This window comes from Acanthaster planci, linkage group LG10, assembly GCF_054643075.1.
Source record: "Acanthaster planci isolate LZ-2023a linkage group LG10, COTS_SCS, whole genome shotgun sequence".
In the NCBI taxonomy this organism is placed as follows: domain Eukaryota; kingdom Metazoa; phylum Echinodermata; class Asteroidea; order Valvatida; family Acanthasteridae; genus Acanthaster; species Acanthaster planci.
The window spans coordinates 14,681,953-14,706,140 of NC_141786.1; the positions used below are offsets into that span (position 1 = coordinate 14,681,953).

A 24,188-nucleotide genomic window follows, 5' to 3' on the forward strand; every position below is an offset into this window, starting at 1 on the left:
TATATAGGTTTCTAAAATTTTTATAATTTTTTCTATCGACTTGACTTGGCATGTTTTTTTATATATAGGTCATTTATTTAAGGCGGTTTGTTTTGCTTTGAACAGAGCCAAGGTCACGAGTTCAGGTCGGGCAAGTCTCGACTTGTAGCAAGGGAAAATCCCTTTTTGTTTGTGAGTGAGTGCTGGTGCAGGCCGGTGCCAGTCACGAGTTGTTTAGCCAGCCGGGGTCAAAAGTTGAGTGGAAATCCCCGGCGCTAGTCACGAGTTGTTTAGTCAGCGAGCGGGGTTAAAAGTTCAAGGTCAGTGAAGTGGAAATCCCCGGCGCGGGTGGGTGAAAGAGATTTTGGCTCAGAAGGTGTATATTTACCCGGTATTTTTAGAGCTGGATTTTGGGGTCGATGAGGTACCCAGGGAAAATTGTTAAAATCTGGAATTCCAGATTTTTAGGGGATTCCCTTGATTTTATGCGTCGATGTACTACCCAGGAGTTTTTGCTGAAAACGGTGAAAAGGGCGTGTGGTCCGGAACTGTCACTATTATACTACTCCTTTTTGCCTGGAAAAACACACAGCTTACTCAACTCAGCATATCACGCCATTCTCTGTTACTCGGCGCACGTCACCCGTGATACCGGTGAATACAAATAACGCACCTGCTTTATCAGTTGAAGGACATGAAAATTGACCACAGCAATAAACTGTTTTATACTTAGGCTGATTCATGCAATATACAAATTAAGGCCTAAAAGCAAAATTAATGGTGAATCTCAAATTGCTTCATTTTCTATGCACATGAGTGGTGACCCCAGGTGTACGATAATATGCACATCAGAGATTATCACACCTGGAAACCAGACTAACAATAGTATCACATTAATCCATGTCATGATGGTGTCAACAAACTCGAAATAACGGGTAAAAAATTATTTTAATAATTAAAAAAAAATTCCTCCTTAGATATTAATCCTCAAGTGTATTTCAAGTGATTACAATACTAGCATTGACCAGGGCATTAGGTTTTCCTATTGTTGATGCGGTACATCAACCAATACTGAAAAGGAAAAAAATGGTCATGTTAGTCTATTCCTGCTGGATACACGTACGTTCACCCCTTCCACTTAGTTTGTGCACATAGGCTAAAAATTGGCAAAGTCGTGGTTACTATCTGTTGCTTGTGAAAATGGCGACGCCAGCCAGCAAGCTACTATTTCAAAATCCATCTGCCGAGATCTTCCGCATTCTGTAAAAGTTTGCTGAATTTATACCGGAGTAATATAGTCAGGCTTCAGATTTCATTTTGTGATGTTTCTTGTTCCTCATAAGTGACCTTTGGGAGAAAAATGGGGTAAAAGATGTCTGTGTATGTTACATTTCCACACGTATAAAAGGATATTTTAAACTCGAAAATTCGAATAGTTCTCCAGTTTCTCCACACATGCTGCATACCTTGATAATTGAAAGAGTGCGTGAAAAAAAGGTTACTGTGTTATGTTTAAGCTATTACGAATTGTCCTTTATTAGTTTGATCAATTTCAATTTTGGCTCACTGTCGAGCGGTCGGCCCTGATTTATGTGTGTACTTGTGCACGTACATCCACGCACGTAAACGTATACATGCACTACTACGTGCAAAATATTCAATTTGCAATAACTTGAAATACTACTGATGTTTGCTCGGGTCTTAATCCACGTGGCACTTTAATTTGTTTGTTTGGATAAGCTGGGGAAGTTGTTTTTAACGGGAAAGACCGTTGACGTATTTTCTTTCAAATCTGATCGCATTATTTTTTCAAATCACCTTCAAATCAGAATTTGTTTCAGAAATTAAGAGGAAGTATGAACGCGAACAAAAAAAAACATGAGCACAGACGACAAATTAAAAATAAACGTGTAAATACATGAACAACAGAGAAATATGAATAAGAAAAGTATCAAGGGACACGACAAATATAGATACAAATAAACATGTCAATACAAATGGAATTATAAATGAAAGTAGGCCTATACAAAGCATCAAAATTCTGCTCGAATTAATTGTGTAATGAAATGTAACTGTTGTGTGCCATATAATTGTCGGCAGCAAGAAAAGAGTAGTTACGCGGTATATCGATCTCCAAAAATATTAAGTCCCAGAAATATATGAAGTAGCGATATGAAATTTCCTTCCCTCCACCGTCGAGTCTTTAAGGGGGCATTATTGCTTGTTTTTGCTGCACCTCATACTCCAATTCTGAACGACAATGAGTACCGCGAGCGTAATTATTTTCCTGGGAGGAAATACGAAATACGTCTCACCGGGAGACTAAGTATGGGATGGGAATCAGACTACTAAGGGTGCAGTGCACCAATTCAAGCCCCATTGAAAACAGTGTAAAATAAGCTTTGTTCGGGGCCCAGTTGCATGCATTCCAACATTCCAGGTTTCTGAAACACTGATTTATTTACTGTCTGGCCCCTAATCTTTCAATTTCTCTTCAATCTCTGGTAGTTTAACGAATTACATTTGAAATTATTCACAAAAAATAAAATCACCTCCCCAAAAGCGATACTTTCGAAGTATGCCTGTAACCATTTTTCATGTGGATACCCTCAACTTTCTCGGGCAATTACGACCGTTTTCAACCTATTTTGCTTTATCCATTCTGCTATCGGATACAAGCCTATAGAGCCAGGGAATTGATCCTTGCAAAGATTTACAGCCTTACCACTTCGGGGGCTGAACAAGCTCCTTTTTCAAAAAACACAACGATGGCACTTTCGATACTAATGAGCTGGCCAGAAACTATCACTTGAATTTGTGGACTGCACCCCTACGGGTTAAGGAGTGGCGAGGATGTCTTTGAGATACCAGTCTATGGTCTGTAGACTTGAAGGCGCCCTCTATGCATGCTCCTAATAAAACTCGACTGTAGAGGGACTGGGGGCAAGTTTTTCACGACTTGTGAAAAATTCACGATGTCGCCAAAACATTCACGACAAGTACTCACGACCAGTCGTGAATAAATTCACGACGTTACGCAAACATTAGCGACTGGTTGTGAATGTTTGTGTCCCTTGAGGGACCAGTTGTGAATGTTTGTGTCCTTCAGGGACCATCTTAAATAGACAAGACACTATCTTTTCAAGTACCTGCCAGCGACCAAAAACCTATTATAAAAAAGACCGGAGTCTTGTTATTGCTTCAAACTCACAACACCCCTTTGTATTTCTGAAGGTGTAGAATATTTTCAGAAAGAAAATGTCCCTAGAAGCGCAACTACTTTATTTACAGCACAAAACCTCGAAGGAAACCAAGCCGCGCCATTTCCAGTGTGATAAACTCCCTTAACCTGGCCTGCCCCACAACACTGAAGGGGGCTTCAGTGTTGTGGGGCAGGCCAGCCCAGGGCTGGCTGAGTAAGGACCAACTATCCGTTGGTCAAATCATTATTTAAAGCCACTTTAACGTTTATGCCGAATATTAAGTTGAAATTACATGATTTCAAATCCCTCTCCTTTCAAATTTTTGGGAGGAGGAACTTTGTATGTTCCTTTTTTTTTGTATCCTTACTTTGAATAGTGTTCTCCGAGTTTTCCTCTGCTGACAGAATATACAGTATCCAAATTTGGAATTATGTCTAGAATTCATTTTATTCGAACAAAGACTTAGTGAGATGGATGGTACTAGCAAGTTTGATATGACAAGTGCACTGTGTAAATGTTGGTGTACCACACACTGCGTGAAAATGCCACACTAAGCTCACAGCAAACTGTAGCGGATAATATGCAATCATGGACCAACTCTAGGTAAAGGTGTTAAGCTGGTTTGTCTCTCTGTGGGTTGGTATTCTAGGGTGTATGGCACAGAAGGGGGTGACGCTGAAAGGATTAATACAAAAATTTTATTGACAAAATAAAACGTATCCATATTAAAAACTGGAATTTTCCAAAACTATGAAGTCCTGATGACCAGAAAGAGTGTATCGTGTTTCCTTAAACTTCATTTTAATTGAATTAAATCATGAAGTCGCATTTAGATAAAAGAAAAAAGTACTGAAACTGACTGCAGGCCACGGGTGAAATGATAGGAGTCGGAAAGGTACCAAATGACACTTACATGTAACACGTTTTGGAAAAAAAAATCATCAGTTATTGTGGAAGGCAAGGATCTACAAGCATATCTTTTAGAATGATAAACTAATTTAAAATTAAATAGAAGCTCTTCAATATGCATCTTCATGCATTGGGTACAGTGCATAATATTAAGGGAATAAAACAGAAACAACACACTAAGGAAGTCTTTTTCAATAGAGACCAGCAGGCGAGTTCAGCATTATTTAACTTCAAACAAACTATAATTGGTTTTATTCATTAATTTAAAAGTACAATCGAAAGTCACAATAGCCTCCACAGGTGTGTTTCCCCACGTAACAATAACCAAAACGGATTAGACTGCTATCGGGAAAACTGCGAGACCATTCACAATTGAAAGCATCACTCATAAACAAATCGATTATATCATATGAAGTTACAATACACGCGGACTCATCAAACAAACATCAAACTATGTATATCTAACTCGTTTCATGTTATTTGACGGTCAACACCCCCTACCTAGAATTTTCAAATAAGATGAAGGAAACTTTGATTTATTACAGTCCACTGGCAGTTGTTTTTTCCAGCACATCTCTGTGCGTCCATTGCAGTTCCTGAATGCTGAAGTTACTGTTAACAATATCACATGTAGGATTCAAATCTAGAATACGTAATAAGCTACTCATTTTGACCTTCACTTAGACCAGCATGCAAGAACAACATCAATTCATCCCACACTTATAACGTAAATTTAGAGGCGTTCTTCTTCGGGCAGATGTTTCAAACATTATATTATAATTAAATTGCAGGGTTTTTCTTCAGCATTGCGATATGCCTAGTTGAAACGATTCTGCTGAGCTGCCCCAACGTTTCAAAACAAGAAAAATAATTCACGTAGAATTTCACTCTGCAAGAAGAACTAACATACTTTTAATTGAAAATTTGAAAAGGGATGAAAAGCCGCAACGTCCACCACTGATACCTTTCCTTAAGGAACAATGACAGACAATGGATAAGACATCTGAAATATTGCGATGCACGCAGCTAATATAGCGCATCACTTGCAAGAGATCAGTAATGTCAATGGCAGTTACCTATATATCCCTAAACAGCATCCTACATACGTTCAAATAAACTTTCATTCTTTAAAGGCGTAGTAATTTGAAACTTAAAACGTTTGTAAACACTCCTTTGAATAAATATACTGGTCGAATATGAAAGCATCGTGGGCCACGGTATGGCCTGTTACAAACTTACAGCATTGAGTCAGTAATATAGTATATCAACGTTGTATTCTTTGCATGATCAAACTGAAAATACAGCAATTTACATGCATCAATGTCCGTCGAAATTAAACAATATGAAAATGTCCTTTTGACGTTATAAATAAGCGTGTATACTGTTCAAACTATTGAGGCGTGGGTTGTTAGGAAAAAAAAAATTTCAAAGAGTCATGTAGAGCACAGAATGTACATGTCAAGAAAATGAAACAAGAACGACAAGTTAGCATTCAAACCCATTCCATGAATGTTTCATCAACATCCAAGTACTCGAGCAAGTGTAAAGGGGGGAACCTGTTGACAGAACATTTTCTGCCAGGGGTGAAAAGAGATGTCCGGGACTTTTTGGGGTCACCTAGGACAAAAAACACCAGTGCTAGGTTTTTTCGTGGGGATACAAGTGAATATCAGCAGGGATCCATCCAAGGAGGGGCCGTGGGGGCGTCCCGGCTTTTTTTTTTTTACCAAAAAAAAAAAAGTAAAAAAGAAGAAAAAGAGGGAGAAGGAAAAAAGGGGTCATACTGCCTGAAATTGCACCACAGAGGGCCTTCATCACAATCAAATCCTAGAATCCTTTGGTGGGCCCCGCACCCTGCGCCGTAAGGGCTTCATGCTAAGCGCTCACGGGAATTTTACTATTGCTGCTTTAGTTCACACCTTTCCCTTTGTAAAATCCTGGATTACGCCCCACCCCCGGAAAATCCCAGATTCGCCACTTATCAGCACCGTGCCTCACCCTCTCCAAAACGTCATTCGCACACGACCTTTCAATTAACTATGAAAGTAACGTAAGTATAAGACATAATAAGAAATTTGTACCTGGAAAAGAAGCAAATGTTAACAGCACAACCTCGAGGAAAAAAAGCCATTACCATACACTGGATGCATTAAGAAATAACACAAATATGGCAATCTGCATACTAAGAATGAAGTTCCGAGAGATTTAAACTCGCATCCACACAGGCTTTTAACCGTGAATACAACACAGGACAGGGCAAAAAGACCACAAAACCTACCTACAATAATCAAAACTTACAATCTGCAAAACTTACCATCAAAATGTGCGAACAGGACTGAAATATCAAACGTATGTACGCCGCTAAGTTCTTTCTTAAAACATCAAAGACCATGCACCATATAAAAAGGCTACATATAAAATGTGAATAAATGCAATGATTCATATCATGACAAACTGCAAAGGACACTTTCAAAACACAAACTTACAAAATGTTTGTCTTGTGCATTCCTGACCGGCTACCCCTATTCCAATGCCAGTTGACAAATAAAGTTTAATGTAGCTCTGCTCTTACTCAGCTGTCGTCTTCAAATGACAGTATCAAATTTATATATTACGAAAGAGAAGATAACATGCAAATTGCCAAAGTGCAAAGCAGCAACATATTTACTTAAAAGTAAATGCATCATTTTGTAGGTAGTAAGTTATCTTATCACTTTCAAATAATGATGAAATAATTGAAATATTTATGCGTGCTAACGGTTTGTATTCTAATGTTTAGATTGTGGACTTATCAATACATTAATAGACATGACAAGTAATATCTACAAAATGGAAAGGAGTATAAAAGCTTTTTAAAAACTATGTTCATGTAAGAAAATTTCATTGCAGCTACCCTTGACAGAGATGTATACACGTGAACTCAATGATGGTATTTGTTCCAGTTCAGGTATTCAGCAAACAGCAACTATGTACTTAAAACATAACTTTGTACTTATTTTTAAAACAGGCTTTCGGACCTAATATAACACCCATGCTCTTGAAAACACAACCTTCTATGAAAATATCCGAGTATGAAGTATTCAACTTCACTTGGATATCACCTGTTACCCTGAACAAACTGGAGCTGTTTGTAACGGTATTTGCAACTTAACATGATGAAATTGCCATTTGTGTCGCAAATAAATAAATCTGCAAAATCCACACAGCGTAAACAACAGAGGGGTTTTAGACTCAGGGTTTCCTCGATGAAAAACATTCCATCTGTACATAAAGTGTTGGCAACCCGATTGTTATACTATATGTGACTTGCTCCGCAAAAATGAGTCTCAAGTCACCGGAGCCACTTTTGAGTTTTACTTTGAGGTTGACAAATTTGAACTTTTGTTTTGATGTTTCACTCAGTTCGGTATGACAAAAATGGACGTTGTGTTTACCCGATATGTTAAGATGTTGAGGATTCCTATTGCTTAAATACATGTGCTGAACAAGATTCTTTCAAATGCCTTCAACTGAAAAGTGGCTCTGGCGACATGTGACTGATTTTTTCAAAGTGTGTCGCATATTTTCACCGATATTCAAATCATCAAACAACACTAAGCTAAGAAAGTTTTCTACTAAGAACGCTCTCATCGGTAACTTAAGCTCATCTGAGGCTTGGAAACCGTATCTGAAGGTGTTTCTAAACGAAAGCGTGCGTGGGTCCTTTTTGGGGGGGTTGCAATCCCGTAATAGATTGGGGAACTGGGCGCCTCTTCCGGATTTTTCTGATTTTGACTCTGGGTCATGGTCATCGGGAATCACCTAAAGTTCTATGGCCATTTCATGTGTAAATTTCATTTGTTATAATTGTTTTAGCTCTGTTCTAGCGTTGGCTTTATTTACAAAGCGTTAGTGACCAACTGAACTTTCCAACGTATGTAAATGTACATCACGGATGGTTATGATACACAATACACTTGACTTTTTTTTCATTCCTTGAGTTTTTTTTCCTTTCTGATTTTTTTACACTTGTGTTTAATAGTTTCTGCAGAAATTGTCACTAAAAACAGGCCTCGCTATATGTGGGTTTACTTCTACCTGACCCCCTCCCTTTTTGGTACCGTTGCATGTGCAATCACCCGTAAGAACACCATATTGCCCCTCGCTCATATAAAAAACTCAGAGTGAACATTTCAAACGTCACGCGCAAGTAATGTAGGCTAAAGAAGCCATATTTGCACCATAACCAAACGCTTTCAACAATTAAGTGTTGGGTATAAAACGCCCGAGTTTTTAAACTCATAACATTTGTATTCATGATAACAGTACTGAAATGAGCCAACGTAACTGAAGCCAAGCCCAGCCGAGCCTAGCCAACAGTAAGGCTCAGAACATCTCCGAACACGAGAAACTTCAGACCAAATAAATCACAAAGTATATGTTCACGCCATAAATCTGTCCTCCTTCGAAGACAAACTCCGAGGAACAGGTAAGCGAAAAGGAAAAAATAATACGCAAGAAAAGGGATCAACGGACCTTAGGCCTGCGGTGATATAGGAACGATTGTGTATGAGTAGCTTTTACAAAATTTGATTTCACCCTAAACTACAAAACATGAGTACATGCACTTTGTCTCTCAGCTGGTGAAAGCCGTGTCTAATGCGATGTCACCAGTTCAGGTGTTTTTTAGGTGTTGGTATGTCTCCTATTTCAACCATGACTGCGTACTTGTACAAGAACCGCAACAGTGCCTGAACGGAATTTGACTCTCTGTGGACATTACTTGTACTTACTCTTCCAAAGGGAAAGAGTAAGTGCACTTGATTTGCTATAACGCCTGAATGGGTCGAGCTTTTAGCGGATGTGGAGAAGCCTTGTTATTATCCAAGGAAGGTATCTTGATTATTAATATGCACGGAGAACACTTCCATTAGGAGTGTGTGCAGAAGTGAATTATTATATGTTGTTTTGTATCAAAGTTCATGATTTCAGGGGCGTAGCGAAGAATTTTTCTTGTGGTGGTGCCAGAGTCCATTTTCCGACTTGTATCTCGTTAGCAAACCTCGTGTCGTGTAATATGGAATCCCAGATACGCTACATTTTATTCTTTCGGGAAATGCCAACGGCTATTGCCTATATCGTTGGTGTACCACTTTTTGATTCATTTGCCGACCAAAGCTTTATTTGCTGACTAGAAGTAATCACAAGGGGGCTGCATTCCCAACACCTCAATCAGTCGGTACACACCTGTATGCTTTGTAGACCTACGTCCGCTGGGTTTTAGCCCCCTCAAATTACTAGTTGTTCAATAAAAGGCATTGCTTTTTACAGCTTCTTGCGTTTTACGTTTTATATTTTTGATGCCAAATCCTGCACCTAAAATGAAATGGACAAAAATCTATCAAAGTTACAAAGAAATGCGTGGTTTTGATGACTGCGGAAATCGTGAAGCTGTTTGAAATTTAAGGACAGCTGTTAGTTTCTTCCCATCAATTTTGCTTCAGTCCCGCATCACGTTGATTTGGCTGCATTTCCCCCTCAATATTCTCTTCGCCAGAATGTCCGCTCAGTGTGTATATGTGTGTTTGTTTGTTTTCTTTGTTCTTTGCGTAGGTATGCAAAGTTTCTTTTTTGGGCTTAACGCAACAGACAGTGAAAAACGTGTACAGATAGGGATTGAGGGAAGAGTTAATTGGCAGAATCAAGACTGCAGTCCACGCGTACATGTTGGTAGACAGCTTGACTGTTCCTGTCTGAGATAGGATCCCCATTATGATTATTGGCATCCAGCAGCAGAAATCAGTCGCTACAATCAAAGCCATCTTGACCGCCATTTTGATTGCACGATCCCTATCAGCTTTTCTCGTTAAGTGGGCAGCTCTGGCTGTCCACTTGACGCTGATAAAAATGGCGATGTAGCAACACAGCACAATCAGGAATGAAATCAAATTTACGCCAAGAAAGAGTACGATTGACAGGATCCAAGATGGCTTCCATCCTGTAGCTTCCGGAAAATCTTGATAGTGAATGCCAAAAGACTTTCGTTCCTTCCAATTAAAAGATGATGTCTTGGCCACCACCCTGGACGCCTTCGTTGTTAGAGGAAGGCCGATACAAACATCCGAAAGTCCATATACATCTGAATCAGAACCAACGTAAATTGTTGGGATAACACTTAGACACAATGCCAGGCACCACAGGATAACAAAGACAAATTTTGTCGACTTGATTTCCAGACTTAGGGATCTTAATGGAAAGACAATACCAAGGAAACAGTCAACACTGATTAGAGTAACGAAAAACACCGAAGCCTCACTGGACAGAACTGCCAGAACTCCAGCGACTTTACACAGTGTGCTGGAACGCCATTCGGGGGCCTGGAGAAAGTACTGTTCGCCAAATTCCAGATCTGCAACTGCCATAATCAACATGTACACACCCATTAGCAGGTCTGCTGCAGCTAGATTGCCAACCATAAGCGACAGAGTCTTTTTACCCCCTCGATCTCCTTTTTGCAGGAGCCTCCACATGATGACACAAAAATTACCGACAAGCGCGCTTATTCCCAACGTCCACAATGCCACGCGTAATGCATTGTTCGGCATAAGGCTGTCGCACAGGTTCAAGTCGGGTTTAACCTTTGTAGTTAAGCAGTCGTCCTTTACAGAGAAATCCTGCAGCCTTGACAAGGCGCAGCACAGGCGGTAATCATCAGCCAATGTCCACCTGAAATATTAATCAAACGAATTTCTGCTGACAACGAATTTAGGTGGAATTTCAAGTTCAAAGTCTCAATGACAGCATGCAAGGAGTACCACAGAAACAGTACCTTGTGTGATATTGAATGGTGAGTGGAGTTAATTTTTGAACAGATTAACTATGCTGGCATTTTTTTTCACTAGCAAACTGCAAAATCACTGTGACCCCTACCAAGCCAACTGGGTGACAGTTAATAATATGTAAAAATGATGGATTAGGACAAACAAAGTGCATTTTGCCGGGAAACAACAGGTTTGTGAAAGGAATTGTACAAATCACTGGTAAAAACAGCGAAACCATAAATCTTCAAACCATAAAGAATATGTGTAGACACAAGACCAGTTTTAAATGACCACCAAGACTAAATCTGTTATTGCATGGTTTGCTAACGCATTTCACTTGAGTTCTTAAAAGAATGGTTTGCTAACACATTTCACTTGAGTTCTTAAAAGAATATTGCTCAAAACGGATCAACCTTCCCTAAAGTTAAACCAGGACAGTGGTTGTAAATGGCAATAATGCAATCCTTTTTTGAAAGTTATCTGTCTGTCCATCGGCCGTCCTGTCTGTCGGATGTTCTGTCTTTCTATTTAATCCTGCTCATTTAAGGTTTTATAATTATCAACCTTTTCTTATTACAGAAGACTCACTTCAGTCTCGTGGCGTTTAACCCTACAAAGGCGCCCTTTTTGATGGTTGCCACGGATCTTGTTGTGCCTGATATATTTTGAAGAAGACTGAAAAAAATGAAAATTTCTCAAGACATTCTAATTATAGTAAAATCCTCTTTTTAGACACAGGGTCTCCCGTTTTTTGCAAAACTCCTGCTGCATTCCGGATCATGCATCCAAATTAAACTAGATGAATGTGGTTGTTAACAACCACAGAGCTGCTTCAGATTCAGAGCCTCTTCTAAACAACATTTGTATATTTTTGAACTATTTAATTCTGAGAAGAAAAATCTTTTAGAATGGTTGATGCCCACAGACTCAGTCATCGGACCAGTCCTTGCTTTTTTCTCGGACCGCATATGCTGGAACTAGCATAAACTGCGCGACACAGGGCATGTCCTCACTTGTGCCCTGGTAGCGGCTGCAAGTGTGTGGGCATGTGTAATGTGCACCAAACTTAGGGCAAAGGTCACCGTGTACACAAATTATAAGACGATCATAAGTGTAAATAGCGCTACTACTTCATTCTTGGCTCTTAAAGACAAATTCCTCCCCCACGTGGAGTGGGTCGGGTCTCCTAGTGATACTTACCCATGCTCAGCCTACATATGCAAATTTCCTATGCAAATGTGCCTATTAAAATTCACTGAAAAGACTTGATTATGCATACTGCCCCGTGACCCTCCACAATGCACTGCGGTCCCGCCGCCATGTTCGTCCTTCTTTTCGAAGCGGTGAAAACCATCGGAGCCAAAGTGGGAAGGATGGGCGGGAGCAGCTGGGCAAGGGTAAGAATCACTAGGAGACCCAACCCACTCCACGTGGGGGAGGAGTCTCCTGCGCTCACATACCTCTGCCCAGCCTACATATGCCGAGTGACACGGAACCCTGGATGTGGGTCGGTGACGGGAGTGTAGTTACTAATAGGAACATAAGGCGGGTGTCGCAAGAGCAAGCACTCACCAGGAGAAACTCCTAAGTCGAAGTATCCACCGCCCAGCTCGGAACAGCGCTGGATATTGCCTGGACCGCCGAGCGCAGGGTCGCTTTGCTATGGGCAGTTTCGCTTTGCAGAACATCTTTCAGGTAGCACTCGGTGAAAGTGGAGGGAGATTTCCAGCAACTCGCCCGGCAGAGTGCAGTTAGAGGAATTCCTCTGAAGAACGACCAGGGCACACAGGCGGCCCAAACGTCGTGGGCCCTGACGTGAGATCGGGTCGTCTATCATGTTGTGCCGGCCAGTCTCGGATAGATAATGGTCCAGACTGTCCATGAATGGATGAAAAGGGTTTCGTCGTGGTGACGAAGAGCTGGGAATTAGATTCTCAGTAATGCTTGGTCCTGGGAAGATATCACTTGAGAGTCCGAACTGGACACCATCTCTTGTCAGAGTCGTCTCCCGAAAGTGAGACTATGTAGGGAACAATTATGCTGGGAGTCCGGAAGGTATGCGTCTGGTTTTTCGTCAAAAACCCGATGGTTGGGATATAACGAACCTTATGTTGCTCCCAGCGGGTGTGACCACCGGCAATCGACAGGGCATGTAGCCCACGACCCCGTCTCGATGTAACAACCGTGAGGACAGCCAACTTGATGCTGAGATGCAGGTCAGACGCATCAGCCAGTAGTTCTGAAAGGGGGGACTGGCAAGAGCTAGAGGAAAGCTTTCGAGTTCCCAGGATAAGATGAGGCGTTTGACGTGAGGACGCTAGACAAACATCCCTCGAAGGAGATGTTGGATAGCAGCGTTGTCGGAGAGAGTCGAGCCATCGCTGAAGCGTGCGTGGACAGACGGCAAGGCCAACCAGTAGTTGCGGACTGCAGCAACCTCGAGGCCTGAGTGGAACAGACACACGAAGAATTCTTCAACGGAACTCACAGGACCTTCGGTTACAGAAACATCATGGTCGTCGCACCAAAATGTGATATGTAGTCGGCTGATGTAAATCTTGTGAGTGGACAGCCGGCGACCCCGGGCCGAAATAGACGCAGCATCTGCAGAAGAACCCTGCGCCCTGAAAGATCGTTGGACAACGCTCAGCACGTCAAGTGAAGACTCTCCGGTGGTGGGTGGAGGATCCCTGACTTGGGCTGACAGAAGATGTACTCTCTGACCGGAAGGACCAGCAGCCGTCGTACTTGGAGTCTCGTCAGTTTCGCTCGATCTCCGCGAAAATCTGGCTGACAACATTCGGATAAAGAGTCCACTCAGTCGGTAGGACAGCGCCCGAGAGAGTTCGTCTGCTGTGCTGTTGCTGGTTTCCGCAAGTGGACAGGTTGAGGGCTGATACCCTGATCGATCGTCCACATGAAGAGCTGCCACGCAAAGGCGCAGAAGTTGGGAAGGGCGAGTGCCGCCCTGACGATTGATGTACGTCACTGTCGTTGTGGTGTCGCGCTGGACTCGAGAGGAACAACCTACTGAGTAATGTCAGAAGTGACGAGGAGCGTTGAACACCGCTTGGAGTTCCAACACGTTGATATGGTTGCCTCAACAGGCAGTGCCCTAGACCCCGGAGACGCGGAGTGGAGGAAGAAAGGCTCCCCATCCGAATAGCGACGCGTCCGTCCTCACAGTCACATCTGGACTTGGAGGGACGAAAGTAAGGCCAGCCTACATGCAAAAAAGGCTAAAGTATTCGCTAAGAAATGGATAATGAGCCTTATTACATTGTACTATGTTCGAAGTGTCCGTTTGAATCCTTGAGTTAAAGGAATGTGACCATATCATTACATGCATAGGAAATTAAGGTCAATCCGCATGCATTGCCAAAATAGAAAAACTGCAGGTAACGAGCGTCCGAGGACAGAAATCGCCTAATGGTTTAAGAATCCAAATATCCTATTTTATTCAGCACCCAAGTATTATAATATTACAGATATAATGTTCATATTGACAAAATACTTGGTGAGTACACCTCTTCGTTTCGATTTCGCGGGGCACAGTCAGAAAGGCAACCACGATAAGCCATTACCAAAAGTTGTTGTTGTTGTTGTTGTAGAATTAATGGCATGTACGGCATACGCTAGTGTCCTTTATGCCATTAGCAAAAGGTCGCTTGGCCATGTGGTAGTACGGCTAGAAATTCAAATAGCTAAAGACACTTGATCAGACGGCAAAGAGTGGATATTATGAGAGCCGGAAGGAAAAAGAATAGGACATTAAAAATTGCTACAACAGAACAGCATTAACATGTGCAAGAGAAGAGGTAACGCCAATGATCCTCCGAACATGCAATGTCGCTGGTGCCCTGCAAGGTTGGACCGTGTACCGTGCAATTTAAGGGCCCGGGCCCCGCCGGGTTCTTCGCAGGTCCGCAACACCTTCAGGTGATGAAAGGCGACACTGTGTCCAGCCAACCATTGGCGCCCCCCTCTCCCGCACATGCGCAATAATCTCAAAATCAAGGAGGAAAAAACACTTTGAAGGGAAAGGTTAGATATTGATATTACAATTATGGATGTATTTTAAGACTGAATGGGAGAAATGTTTTTGCCCTAATAATTGTGTGAGATTCATTTGAGCGTCAGTTAAACCTAGTGTTTTCTGGAGGGTCTGTCTCTGTGCATTGAACTTATTACACTCAAGCAGGAAGTGTTTGACATCATCGATAGTTCCGCAAGAATCGCAAAAATTATTGGAAGTTTTTCCGATGTTGTAGAGGAAAGTATTAAGTCCTTTGCAGATGCCCAGGCGAAGTCTGTGTAGCTTAATTTCTTGTGTACGTCCTTTGCCCCATTTTGTAAAGGTAAAGGAAGGGTCAAGCTGTAGGTGTTTAGAAGAGTCAATATTTGGGACGGACTTTTTCCAATTTTGTATGAGATCCTTTTTAAGACAGCGTTTGGTTTCGGTGTCAGAGAAAGGGATGCAATGGTCAACATTTGGTTTTTTTGTTCCTAGTTTAGCTAATTTGTCAGCTTTTTCATTGCCAGGAATATCACAGTGGCCAGGAATCCATTCGAATACAACAACGTTTCCTTGGTGCTGAATATTAATGAGGGTATGTCGAATGTCACAGACGATCTTATTCTGGGGCAGGGGGTTAGCAATAGCTTGGATGGCACTTAAACAGTCACTGAATATACAAGAATGAAGTGGATTGACGGTTTCTATCCATTCCACGGCTAAGAGGATGGCGAAAAGTTCAGCTGTGAAAATAGAGATACCGTTGTTAAGTCTGACATTTTTTGAGTAGTTAAGTCGGGGAATATGCAGACTGCAACCAACTGTGTGGAGGTCAGGATTAAAAGATCCATCAGTATAGATCCGAAGTGATTTGTGCCAAACCGTATTAATAACATCTTTGCTGATTACCAAAAGTGGATGCTGACAGTAGGGACACTTTTGCAAGACATCGCAACATTCCCAGTATCCACACGCCCACTAACTTGTGTCCGGATTATACGTGGGGCGTGGCCAGGCCGAACAGAAGAATATAGAATGGAGAGCCCGGAATTATTAGATGAAAGGAGCGTGTAGAATTCGTGACAATGTGAAATTCGGTGAACTCGGACGACGTGTGGATACTGAATTGAATGAGGGGAGAGTCCACAGATCGAGGTTGATTGTTACTGCGCCTGGATGCCCCCGACAACGAATTTTCAGACGTTGGAGGGCCCAATGGGGCATTAGATCTCCGGGTATGGCGTTGACATCTACCGCAGGCATTATTGAAAAAAAAAGGTAGGGAGTATAAAACACACACATTAGGCTGATCGTATCGCGTTTTATTCACCGGAATAACTCCAGAGAATGGTAGGGAGATGCCGTATAGCAGATTTCTCCGTTCCCCGGCCAGCTGGTCCCTGGCACGGGAGTCTCTGGTGCTAGCCGGCGGTCTGATGCGTAGTTTAGCGGTAGGCCTATGAGCTATTGTTCGAGCCGGGGTCAGGGTTAAGCATGCGTAACCCAAACTTGCATTCACTATACATGTACATGTGTAGGGGCCGTACGAGCAAATGACGTAAGGAGGCCCGGTAGAGTATACATCTAAATCCTGCCCCCAGAAGTGAACAGATCAAGGCCGAGGCGTAGGCCTGAATAAGAAACGTCACCACACTGTAAAAAAATGGTCAAACAGTGTTAGGCACTCGTTATTTGCCCAACCTCGATTAAAGTTACCACACACTGCTGGTTAATTTCCATCATTGTTGGTCAAACATTGGCCACCGATTAGGAAGGTTTTGCACAAGGTTGGGAAGTTGATATTTACACCAACATTGGGTAAAATATCAACCAAAAGTTGACCACCTTTTCACAGTGCAGTTGTACCCGGATAAGTCGAATAATTGTTATTGAATGAGTTTATTAAGCCAGATGTGAAGTCAGAAATGAAGCTGGAAGTCGATAGCGGAGTCGGCTACAAATCCGGATGAAGATCCAGATGGATATCCTCACGCAGGGGATTCGGACCACTGTCATCAAGTTCAATAAAGAAATAAACGTATCTTACTTAGGTGTAGAGAGATATTTTCGAATTTGCAACCCGGAGACGACGATTAGTGTTAAACGCTTCTATGTGCGGGTGATCTGGTCGTAGAACTCGAAGGAAGAACCTGAAACCTGCAGCGTCAGCAGCATTTCTAGAATGCAGGACGTGATTGGCTGAAGCAGGCTGAGCCGCCAAAGAGCTGTGACGGAAACAATCTGGACGGATAGCCCTAGCCGGTAGCCAGAAGCTGTGGCGATGAGTGGCGTTCGAAAACCACAGGCGATGGGTTCTGTGGCCCAAAATGTGGTCGGTAAAGAGCCCGCATAGTTTGGTGGCGCCTCTGAATGGGCCGCCCCCGGGGACAATGGGGCATCGGCCCGAGGCATTGTAACGTCCAAGTCACATCTGAATGAGCCACTGTGTCAGACGGCTGTAGTTCGGCTGTGGCGGTTCTTGTAGCTGGCCCGGAAGGCGTGGGGCCGTCCTGATGTGTAGCCTGGTGAACCGTACCGATGAATAAACGTCTTCCACAGTACGCGCTTGGTAGTAGTGAAGCTGCCACAGGACTTAAGAGCACGGGAACAAGGGGTGAATGTCAGCCGCCTAGACCCGGCTAGCAGGAGAGTAGTCTTACTCGCCTCGAGTGCTGCGTCACTCTGCACTAACGTTGATTACAATGCGATATGGTGGTGACAGGGGATCTTAGCGATAGCCCAGTGCCTGAAGTGTGCATGTGGCGTATATACTAACCTTAACAGAACAGGGACTAGTCCTGTTAGCGCAACTCGAGGCTGTGCACCGTGCTGTGCTCTAGGTGTAAGGAGTGGAGCGCAGCGAACCCGCTGTGAAGCCTGTTGCCCGCTGGGAGGGGGTGGACTGGCCCCATTTCCGAGCAGAGGAAGCATGGCGAGCAGAAGCCGGTAAGGGACCCGGCAGACGGCGCCCCGGGCGTGCTACGCGTCGCCCCGCTGGGCCATTGGTAGGCAGGGTCGGTAGGGGATGTGGTAGGTAGCGATGCTTGGCATCTGGAGCATAAACAAAGAGGAACAGCTTGCTATGCTTTGGTCAACCGTGATCAAGGGTAGTGTTGCGGCACGGCAAGCTCAACCCGATCCATAGATTGTGTAGAGTGGACGCCAGTGATTATAGGTAGTGTTGCGGCAGAGCACGCTCAACCCAATCAGTAGGTACATGTACATGTATACGGAGTGGCCGTTAATGATCAAGGGCAGTGTTGCAGTATTTACACGCTCAACCCGATCAATTCAGGCAGTGGTCGTCAGTGATCAAGGGTAGTGTTAGGGCATAGCTCGCTCAACCCAATTATGTAGATAAAGGTCCGTGTAGTGTTGCAGCATAGCACGCATAGCACGCCGTTAATCTCGGATAACGCAAACCGCACCAAAAAGGAGCAGGGCAGCTGGCCAAGCCACGCTCCACGGCCAGACCCATACAGCAGAACACGGCAGGCCACATTGAGAACAAAGGGCTGCCTGTAAGCCACGCTCCACGGCCAGACCCATACAGCAGAACACGGCAGGCCACATTGAGAACAAAGGGCTGCCTGTAAGCCACGCTCCACGGCCAGACCCATACAGCAGAACACGGCAGGCCACATTGAGAACAAAGGGCTGCCTGTAAGCCACGCTCCACGGCCAGACCCATACAGCAGAACACGGCAAGCCACATTGAGAACAAAGGGCTGCCTGTAAGCCCCGTTCAACGGCCATATACAGCACACTACAACGATAGGTCACACCCAAACCAATAGATAATGCACAGAAAAAAGGGCAGAAGAGAACAACAAAAATACAAAATACGAAAATAACAACTCTTAGCAATAGATAAGAAATCGCTCTTTATTGTTAGTCAGGGATCAAGTAAATTTACAAACGAGAAAGGTTAAGAGCTCGAAATTCTGAAAATGCCATATACGATAGGCGCTGGGAAAAGAGGGACGTACATGATATGGCAGCGGGACCGCAGTGCATTGTGGAAGGTCAAGGGGCAGTATGCACGATCAAATCTTTTCAGCGAATTGTAATAGGCACATGGGAAATTTGCATATGTAGCCCGGCCAGGGTATGTGAGCGCAAGAGACCGTGCTAATCTGCACATATATCTGAACTTGGTAAATTAAAATTTGCGGTTTTTCTATAGAATTTGAAAGTAATTGGACTTGGATTAAGTGCCAGAAAATATGACAGGAAGATAGTAGTTGTATGCATGCGAATTCGTATACACTATAAATCGTAAAAACTAATTAAAAAAATCATTCAATGAGATCAATCAGTGTGACGTCGTGATGACGTCACTTCAGAAATGCAATCATGGTTATAATCGTACATCATGGTGATGTCATCATGATGTCAAGATTTTCCACCAAATGAATATCTAACAGACCTGCTGGAGGTCTAGCAAAAAGAATTAAAAAAACTTCCTTTGTTCAGGAGATATGTCAAAAAGAATGTCAAATAAATAGCCAAAAATTAGGTGGTAACGTCATCATGACGTAACCCAGATTTTTACATTTAATGCATTTGGATTTGTTTTTGTGCAAAATTTCAACCCACTGGGACAAACGGTTCCAGAGATACAAGCCCCAAAAGAAGTAAACTTTGTGGGTTTGTCACGTGACAAGTGATGACGTCATCATGACGGATATCTTCTAGGACCAGCCATGGATGGTGATCTAAGTATATGCAAAATTTGAGGGCAATCACTCTTACTAAAGTGCCAAAGTGTTAATTCGGAAACATTAATGAAAGGAGAAACACCGAAAATCCAGTTGTTAAAAATTGGATATATTCTTAATTTATGATGTCACTATTCCGTGGGATACTTCATTTTTTAAAATAAGGTTTCAGGACCTAAAACATGTCTCTCTTAATCTTATTAACACCAACTTGTGTACTTTGGAGAAGTTCTTTATACGCTGAAACATCCGGTCTTCTGACACTGGTCATGTTTTGACATAGTAAAAATCACCCTAACCCCCATCTTTCCACCAGGTGCATTGACGTGTATAAATGTTCAAACTTTTTGCAACAATCATTGCATTTTTAAAACTCCTAGAAAATGTTGTGCAGCACTATTTTCTGTTGTACCCAGCCAATAGTATTGGGTAGTCACGCATTTTTCGCCCTCTTAATCTCCAAAAAAAAACCGCTGCATACCGTCTGTGACATTGTTCATTGTTAGAACTAAAGTAAGGGAAAGGCATTTTGAGGGGTTTCTGTTCCTGTCTCTTGAAAAGTGTCCTATACTTCACCATCCCGAGTCAGAGAACGAAAACGATAGCTACGTCGGCAATGTAGCCGAAGTAGCTAAAAAGAATCCATATTTTGGCTGGATGAGTTACAATAGGTTTGGCCAATTTTTGAAAACGTAAAACTTGGAATTGCTGTAGGAGCTGGCGTCATACTGTTTGTGTGGTTTACAGGCCCCCTTCCAGATTGTTGCTGAACAATGCATATTCCAGCCCTGCCACTGAGGCACTTTTTGTCATGTCGTGAAAACAAAGATATATTGAGGAGGAATAATTTGTCAAATATTTTGTTTACAATTCCCACAAGAAAGAAACATTTTGCTGCGAAATGAGGTAATTTTCCTTCCTAGAGTACTGCCAAACGTGATTTTATACTAATAATTTAAACTTCAACTTATTGCAAGGGAATTAAACACCGAAAGGCCAGATTCGACATATGGGCAGAGTATAAATCCGTGAGCTGATGATGAGATATTCTCAAGGGAAGTCTATTTTCCGTTCTTCTATTTAGCCCGTTTTTAATTTGACTTTTAAAACCTTGAAAAGCATACTGCAGCGAGAGGGTCTATAAGAGATGTAGAGGAAAGGTCTATAAACTGACAAACCATCTTGTGAGGGGGCCTGTATGGTTGTCCAACACAAAAAAGGTGCCTTTAATACGTCCAGGAAATTTCACCTTATTTTAAAGCTAAGTTTCTTTCAGTGAAACTATAGTGCAAGTCTGTCCCTATTGAACTGGCCTTTAAATATCACAGTGAAAAAATAGGGCAGGCTGCCATGGAAAATTCAAGAAAGATTGTGCAAAGGGCTAAGGGTAGTGTAGAAAAGGAAGCCACATCAAACTTACAGCCCTCGGAGGTTTGACAGGGAAGCAAAAGTGCTGGAAGGAATGTAATTGACTTTCACATTCTGTATCACACTGTCAAATAAAACGAACAATAACAGGTTTTAGATATTCTCCAAATTTACAAAATAGGTTTACATCCTCTTTACATGACATACAGCATAGAGGTTCTTTGTTCGGAAAGTTCAGCAAGCATTACTTAATCAAGCAGTGTTATCTAAATTTCAAAATGTGTCAAATTGTTATCTTATTCGTTCTTTAAAGAAATTGTAAGACATGATTTGATAATCAGGTAAACTGAATTGTGACAATCAAGACAACCATTTTTTCCCGTCAAGTTTCTTATTTGATTTTGCTGTAGAGTTATTCGTTTCACCCGGAATTTGAATGACCCGTAAGAACATCGTTGAATGAATACTTGGTTAACTTACTTATTCGCCAAGTAAGTTAGCAAAAATATACGGCAAGATACTGTGCAAGACTTGAATAAATCCAAATTTAATACAGGTTTTCAAGGGCAGTTTAAACGGTTTGCCACCAAATTGATGACTTCAAAAGTAAATCTCCCCGTAGAACGATAAATATGCTTTTGGAATTAGTATTACCCATGCGTGCCATTTTCTATTGACATTTTGCAATTTTTAAAAAAAATATCCCTTTTTAAAAGAGTTTGCTACAGTTCTTCAAAGGTTTGCATTCTTCTTCCTTTTAGACCACAGGACCCAAGCAGTTCTGTGCTTGTTGCATTACACCACAATCTCTATTTACTTTCTCGTTGTAAAGCTTGCCAGAATCGCTTGGAAACCGGTGGATGTAATTGTTTTTATTCACCCAGGCCCAATGCGTATGCGATAATTCCCAATGATGACGTGATCACACCGATAATGAAAAGACATTTAGTATTTCAAAATGTGTAAACCTAATTCCGACAGATATAATCTTGAATCTTTAAATTCCCCATCAAATGATACAGTAAATATCGGCGCATATTTTCTGATACAGGTATCCAGCTTAAAATGTAGAAAGTGCTATTTTCTTATTTAATTTTTGAAAGAATAAAATATTGCAATTTAGAACATTATGAATAATTAGGAAGCTAGTGATTCGATAAAAATTAGCATCTACTCCTGCTTCAACGAGTTGAGTGATCTATTTGTTTTGATAATTTGAAGATGTCTGGAAAGTGCTGCACTAATAGGTACCTCAGCCGAAAACAGACTCACAGGTATTCAAGACTGACGAGGTCTCTGAAGGCATTTGACGCTATGGAATTGATGGCAGTGTTGTTTATGTTTCTGTAAATGGAAGGAAGAGCGTAGATGAAACGTGATCAATTAATTTCCTGGTAACACGATAAAGTTATTCTTTTGGAATTAGCACTGCATGCTTTTGGAATTAGTATTGAAACAAAATTTGGTGGGGTCATGCAAAACAAGTGCGCTCTCTGCCGGCAGTCCAAAAAGCGAAACTGTATTTTGAATGGATGTATGGTTACGAACCTTGCCACAATTGCTTTAAAAAACATAAGTGCTATGGCTTTTATTCACTTGGTGCATGTGGAACGATCCTACTGATGACGTCATCACACCGGTAGTTAAAATGAAAAGACATGTAATATTTCAAAAGGGCCAAACGTAACCCTGACAGATATAATCTTGAATTATCCATCAAATGCTACAGTAAAAAGTTTCTGCACGTATCAAGCTGATAATGATAAACGTATCATTAGTTTGATTGTATTTTGGACGAAATGAAAAATTATACTAGTGACAATATGGTAAATGGTCAGGTTTGCATGCAGATGATTTCCCCATCGATCTGTTTAGTCTGAAAAGTGCTGTCCTAACAGGTACTTCAACCAAACAAGCATTTATTAAATGATCCTTGTAGACTTTCATTAGACCAGACTCACAGGTATTCAAGACTGGAGAGGTCTCTGAAGGCACCTGACTCTATGGAATCGATGACAACGTTTCTTATGTGCCTGTAAATGGAAGGAGAAACATCGATTAATTAACACCCAACATTAACACCTTTTTTTCATACTGAACCATTATCGGTCGACTGAAACGGTGTCCGTTAATGTGTTAACCACCAAGTGAAATGCATTCTTGTTGAAATTTTGTTTTGGTTTGTAATTACATTCACAGGTGTCATTTTGTAATACATGTCGGTTGGTGATACGGTATCGGTTGATTTATGACACTTTATTGATAGGTAACAGGTGATCCAGAAACTCTAGAGGCCGGTTATCATTTCCAAAAAGCTGCATGGACACAATTTTGTTAAAAGGCAAAAAGTGATTAGGACCTAGATACCAGCAATCCATGTTTGTGTTTCTTAAGAAAGGGCATGACGCCTATCCATGTTAGGTTAATGGAGTGGAGTTAGGCCTTCACCATGAATTTTTACCAGACTCTTTACGTATTTTTTCCGTAAAAACTGCTGCCGTGAATCAGAGTTTATCAAAGGCAAAATACCATTTGCCATCAGCATCCGCATGGACTACTGAGTACACTGAAGGGTTAAGATTCAGTGCAGGAGTCTTTAAATAAACTCCCAAACAAAGCGTGAATGTCAGTTATACTGCATGAAGTATACACTAGCATATAAAAACAAGTAAGAAAAGTAATCACTTCCCCAATTATATCCAGAACCGACTTCCAGGAAATTTGGCATGGATTGAAACTCACGATGTACAGACAAATAATAAAATGCAATATGTCATTAGCAATATTTATTTCGAAAAAAGACGAACGGCCTACGGTGCACAAAATGCTGTAAACTTAACATGGGGGCTCCTAAACACAAACTGGATTAGTGCGATCAACTTGAGCACGTAGCCTGTCATTGTTACTTGCTCAGCTGTTATAATTAAAAGGAAGCCATAAGACACGTAGAACGTGAGAAGACAAACATAAGCTTGGCTTGAATGTATATGTGTGTGCGAATTTGTGCGTAAACTAGCCGTAAACGACGTCACACTTTTGCAAAATCAACCCGTGATAGTCGGAAAATTGCCCAAACTTTGATGATACAGAAAGAAAAAAATCTTGATTACCAGGGCAGCAAACAATTGGGTATCAAACCGAAGTTGCATACCTTCTGTGAATAATAACAAGTTTAATTTTTCTATTTTTTTTT

At 41.8% G+C, this 24,188-nt stretch overlaps 1 protein-coding gene across 3 annotated transcripts in view; it reads right to left on the minus strand.

Moving 5' to 3' along the window:
• Nucleotides 1-3,866: 3,866 nt before the first annotated feature.
• The window catches only part of LOC110983018 (uncharacterized), a 43,799-nt gene continuing 23,477 nt past the window's right edge, over nucleotides 3,867-24,188 (minus strand). For all 3 annotated transcript variants that reach the window (XM_087142448.1, XM_022241870.2, XM_022241868.2), the window contains 5 exons: nucleotides 22,957-23,028; nucleotides 22,268-22,339; nucleotides 21,048-21,119; nucleotides 11,480-11,566; nucleotides 3,867-10,796 (listed from right to left, as the gene is read on the minus strand). In XM_087142448.1, the coding sequence (XP_086998574.1) occupies nucleotides 9,560-10,796; nucleotides 11,480-11,566; nucleotides 21,048-21,119; nucleotides 22,268-22,339; nucleotides 22,957-23,028 (1,540 nt within the window). In that variant the 3' untranslated portion in view covers nucleotides 3,867-9,559. The remainder of the gene's footprint in view (nucleotides 10,797-11,479; nucleotides 11,567-21,047; nucleotides 21,120-22,267; nucleotides 22,340-22,956; nucleotides 23,029-24,188) is intronic.